The sequence below is a fragment of the Temnothorax curvispinosus genome, unplaced genomic scaffold (assembly GCF_003070985.1).
Source record: "Temnothorax curvispinosus isolate PA1 unplaced genomic scaffold, ASM307098v1 QBEX01004659.1, whole genome shotgun sequence".
In the NCBI taxonomy this organism is placed as follows: Eukaryota; Metazoa; Arthropoda; class Insecta; order Hymenoptera; family Formicidae; genus Temnothorax; species Temnothorax curvispinosus.
Window position 1 is genome coordinate 5,554 of NW_020214439.1, and position 5,378 is coordinate 10,931.

Genomic DNA, 5,378 nt, shown 5'->3' on the forward strand with positions numbered 1-5,378 from the left:
TACACACTTTATGATAGCTGAGCGGATATAATGTCGCAGAGTCGAAATAACACGGTGTGGGATCATTTTGAAATATTAAACAGTACTGAAATAAAATGCAACATTTGTAATAACATTTATAAATATGATCTATCCAATACGAAAATATATACACTTAAGAGAACATAATATATATTTAATGAAGAAAATCACTTAAAATGGCGCGTATTTTTTTCTTATTGACTCGCTACATTTACAAAATAAACGCAAGAATAATTGCTTTAATTAGTTTTATTCTTCTTAGGTTTATTATTGCTTCTATAAAATGCATCGAGATTATATTTGTCGTATTTCGGATCTTTTAAGACGACATATTTCCAGTGCAGAATTTCGCCGAATAAAGCTAGGAAACTGAGGAGATAACCGATCCCGAGAGCAATAAGAGCGCCGTATAACTTGGGTAGATCTACTAACGCGATCTCGGATTTTGATCTTTGCCGTGCCTCATTGATCTTTGACCATTCCATGACATCACTCAGCCATTTGCGCACCAAACCGACTTCTGTCATCCGCCTCACCTAAAATGCGAATTAAAATATGCTAAATAACTTGATTTTATAAAAACCTAAGCAGAACAAAAAGTCATGATCGATGAGATCATGACGTTAAAAATTGATTTAATGTGTTAATTTAACTGAATTAAAAAATCATCTGTCTTCCGAAAGATAAATTCTCTGTATATAGCGTTCTAAGTGTATATAAATAAAATTTATTTGATATTTAATTTAATTTCAAATAATAAAAGAACAATTTTACTTTGTCAGATTTGGCGCTGAGAACAAAAACATTATATTTATATGTTTTGATAAATAAAATTATTCTGATAAAAATATATTTTATAGAAGAGCAAGCTCTTCTCGTGTTTCTCAGCATGCTGCGTTCGCAATAATTCCCCCCCGCAGCTAATTACTCTTTAATATCGTCAAGCAAAGTATACCCATAAATCCACGTGGGGCTTGAGCGGAGAATTCTTTTCCATCCCTAACGCGATCGGCATATGGACGAAACATTCCTCCATAATATGTAGATTGTATTTCACTGACGATTTAGTGTTTTTCTCGCTCATATTCTGCCGATCATCTTGCTTCTCGAATATCCGCCTTCCGCGAGCGTGTTGCAATAAATATGAGTTCTCGTAGTAACAGAACCTCCCGTTCGCCACTCGATCAATCGCATCCTCCTCGTTTTCCGTCAACTCGTATTTATTGCCGATCTCGAGACTGTGCGAATCCGAGGAGGCGAGGAAGAACTCTTTGCCCTCTTCGTTCCATCCTCCTACCGCTAGCGACGATCTCGTCAGCTGCGCTAAAGTATCGATAGTTACTCTGCAGTGACAAATAAATAAATGGCGTTAACTGTTGGACATGACAGAACGGGAATTATCTTTAATTCGATATTAATTCAATTAACTAATAAAAAATACGACCTTGTTGTCTATTAAAAGCTGCGGTATTCCTAGTCCGATCTTATATTTAAAATCGTCTTAAATATTATACTATCTCGAGACGCCGTACAGTCGTTTCATTGGCTGGATGAAGTATTAAGACCGCTTATGACCCGATTTAAGATCTTAAATATAAAATCGGACTGTAAATACTGTCCTTAGTTTGTAATTTTTTACTTCCGAGCGTTAATAATAATTCGAATGTGTGCAAACGACTCGACGTTTCCGTCAAGAAAATTTCAAATCTACGACGAGAAGAACACATCCGAGATCCTTTATACACATCCTGTAAATATCATCGTGTACTGTACTTAGCGGCAGGCTTTGACAGGGTCGCCGTCATGCTGGCGCGGTAAATGACGGCTGCCAGGATGCTGTAGATCCACCACCAGCCGATGAAGACCCTCACAGTCCAGGCGTTCGGCAAACGCGGTAGAGAGACTTGGAGTAACATACTGTATGTGTACAGCACACTGTTCTGGAGCTCGGTGAACAGATACAGACCCTTCATACTGTCGTACGCGTCCAATTTGTCGTGTTTCACAGACTCACGCGAGTCTATGTATTTCTGATAGAACACCGCAAACACGTGGAAAGCTACGCCGGCCAACAATAGGGTGCAAAGAAGCGTTATCCACGCGTTCAGCCTTGAAATGTGAAAAATGTAACGTTACGCGATATGTGCAAAAAGATTAAAGGAATAAACCGTTTTTCTGAAACTTTTCTGAAATATATATTCATTTGGCAAAAGTTTAAAGGAATAATTGCTAGTCATTTGGGTTAATTGCAGTCTTGTACTGTTAATTCTTTTAAAATCTTTTTCAATTAATGATTATTCGTACAATAAGCGTACGAATTGTGATAACGTACCTGAAAGGTAATATCAGTAATTTCCATGAATTATCGGTTAAAGCTTCCGGCGTTAAAAAGGTAAGGCATTCCGTATTATACGGTGTAGATAGGTCGAAATAATTCAGATGATATAGTGTATAATGTAGATCTCCGAGGAAAAAATCAGCATTTTCGGCAATCGCCTCGCCGATTAGGCCCGTGTAGCTATCGTTATCTCCCTCATGGCCCCATCGTCCCCATCTCTCCTTCTCGATGTTAGCAGGCATATAGTAATTCGTTTTAAAGTTCATCGCCCTTGCTATGACTCGGATTAACTGAAACAATGAGCCTTCCGTCAACCGTGATCTCTAATTTTTTTATCTAAATTAAAATCTAAAAAACAGTAAGACGAAAATAAGGCGAGAGATAATTTTGTATTTATTCTTATGCACTTGAACATGCTTGGAAAGAGAGATGTTGTTTTTCTAAAATTTTGTAGAAACTTAGACATTTGAAACTTTAGATCAGTTTGCAATAAAGAAAATAAAAAATTAATATCTAACAGAGTAATTAATTAATTATATTCCGTTATATAAATCAGCTGGGATTTAGTTGCATATTTCGTTGTTGTCGCCTACTATCCTCTTCTTGCAAAATCGAGTGTATTATCTATATTATAATAAATAATTGCTAATTTATATTTTGTTGACATCATGTTTGATACTTTTTATAATTACTGTTTTTAATTTTAGTTTTCATTTTTTATTCTTTTTTCTATTTTATTTGTGGCTTTAATACGTACTTCGAATTCGATACCCAAAGCCTTAGGACTTGTAGTTGTTGTACTTTGTTGGTAGTAATCTCGCGATGCTTCCGTCACGGCCGGTATATGTTCGAAAACTGCAATTCTACAAGTTTTGTTGGAAAATTAATCTAACCTTATGGGACTGAAATAGATCATTACATTTTTCACTCTGCGATAAAATTTAGAAACTTGAAAGTTACAAAATTCTATTAAAGCAATATCTTTTTTGACTTGAATAAATATATGTTGAGAGCCAATTATATAATGATAATTATTGGAATTTATCATACGTGTCCCAAGCTCTTCATTAAAAAATATTAAAAAAGATATTTGAGGTAAATCACAATTTGTATACAGTTTTCTTAATTTGCAAAGTTATCTTCAAGTCCGAAGTTATGATCTGCAAAACAAGTCTCGCAAAAATCCCGAGAATTATGAGCCTCATTAAAATTTTCATGCATTTATTGACAAATGTTACGTACTAACCGCAAACTCATGCCACGTAGGTCCGTAGTTTTCGGAATGTAGTGATTGTTACCGTAACGCAATTTGCCATTCTGCCACGTATCGATGTACTTGATCGCCGTGAAGTCTCTGGTATACGACGGATAAGAAACGGTATTGAGATCGATTTGTTCCACGGTAATTCGTTCACCCGAACGGTAATTGTATGTGTTGTATCGTCGTATGAACACCACGTTTACAATTCGATTCCAGATGTAATGCAATTCGGGCCTGAACAGCCGATTGTCATGCAGAAGTAAGAAGTAACCGCGCGTGTTGATCAGACGTTCTCTGCGGAGGTCGTAAGAGCGATTCAGCGTATGAAAGAAATTAAAAGGATAAACATTTAATTATACAAGCCCCGGCAATAATATGAAGTTACAGCGCCGAATATCTTGGGGAAAGTAAAATCAAGACCTTAGAAATAATTTTGCGATTCTATAATAAAAATAATTCAATTTATAATGTTACTTATTAATTTTCAATTTGCACATTTTTCAATTAACACGTATTGAATTACTTAGAAATATTTAGAAATAAATGGATAATTAACTGAAAATGTTAAAATTAATAAGTAACAAGGAAAAAGTGAACTTTGAAAGTCAAAAGAAATAATTCGTACAATTTATAACTTTGTATTAAATTACTAATTAACATAACATTAACACGCGCAACTAATCGCGTTTGGCTTTCAAAGGTAATTTTTTCCTTATCAATTGTTGAATTATTTATGGCAACTGAGCACTCTCCGATAGACAAACGTAAAATCATTATAATTCCTTTAATGACTAACATAATTGTTAATTATTAGTAAGTCTGTATTCTTGATTTCACGCAGTCTCGATTGTTTACCCTTCGACATATTGCAGGAATTGTGACGTTAGCAGCCCATTGCTGATTAGTATAACATATGCATCGCAACCTTTGACTTGTTGAAGCGTTCTCGCTATTTTTTTCCTTGGCGGTGAAAACTTTTCGTTATCGCGTACGGCGATCTGAGAAGAAAAAAATGCGACAAAAATATGTATGATAAAATCGCTTTTATCATAAATGTTCATATGATAAAATAATGCCGTTTCGTTATCGAATCTGATTAGATGCAAAATAAGAGCAAGAACGATCAGCTTTTAACTGACAAGTTGACTTGAGCGGAATTAATTAAGTTTCAAACATTTACCTTTAAAATTTAACTATATAATAAACATTTAACTATAAATTTTATTAAAATCATATATGGTGAACGAAAACTTCCGCTCGGAATATTAATCGCAATACTTACATCGTATCTCAAGAAGGAAGATATTTCGATGGCACGCACATCGATTAGTCGACGATAAGCGGGATCGGTAATGAAAACTATGCAGTTGCTGTGCGTGGCGATCTCCTCTACGATTTGTTCGACCACCGATTTCAGACCGTTCGCTTTGCGTTCGCACCATCGCAGTCTTTCCAAGCTTCTGCAATACATGCATAAGAACAGTTTTTCAATAAATTCTACTACACATGCAATGTTATTCATCGGGATAAATAACTAGCACCACAGAAAAAGGCGCAACGATTAGATGCGAGTATCGAATTTACATCGCTTTTTTAAGAGCGAAAACTGTAAAGCATTTAGCAACACGCAACAGGATAAAATCGCGCAACGCCTCGTAATTTCACATTTCTTCAACGACTCTCAGCATTCTTCCTCGAGATCAATCGATTTCGAATCGTTTCTCTCAGTCGGTTTTTAATTTTTCGATATCCATAGAA

General features: G+C 35.4%; 1 protein-coding gene across 1 annotated transcript; it reads right to left on the reverse strand.

Annotated features, from left to right (window-relative positions):
- Positions 1-254: 254 nt before the first annotated feature.
- On the reverse strand, positions 255-5,368 carry LOC112453746. Its single transcript, XM_025014655.1, has 8 exons — positions 4,903-5,368; positions 4,476-4,618; positions 3,606-3,914; positions 3,117-3,222; positions 2,354-2,649; positions 1,795-2,130; positions 977-1,364; positions 255-557 (listed from the first exon to the last, which is right to left on the reverse strand). The coding sequence occupies exons 1-8, from the start codon at positions 5,140-5,142 to the stop codon at positions 261-263; spliced, it is 2,115 nt and encodes a 704-aa protein (XP_024870423.1). The 5' UTR covers positions 5,143-5,368; the 3' UTR covers positions 255-260.
- Positions 5,369-5,378: the final 10 nt, after the last annotated feature.

Coding starts and splice junctions, on each gene's coding strand:
- LOC112453746 (XM_025014655.1), bottom strand. CDS start 5,142: ATGAATAACATTGCATGTGTAGTAGAATTTATTGAAAAACTGTTCTTA. Junction 3,915..4,475: donor TTCCTGCAATATGTCGAAGG/GTAAACAATCGA, acceptor CGACCTCCGCAG/AGAACGTCTGATCAACACGC. Junction 2,650..3,116: donor CTTTGGGTATCGAATTCGAA/GTACGTATTAAA, acceptor TCATTGTTTCAG/TTAATCCGAGTCATAGCAAG.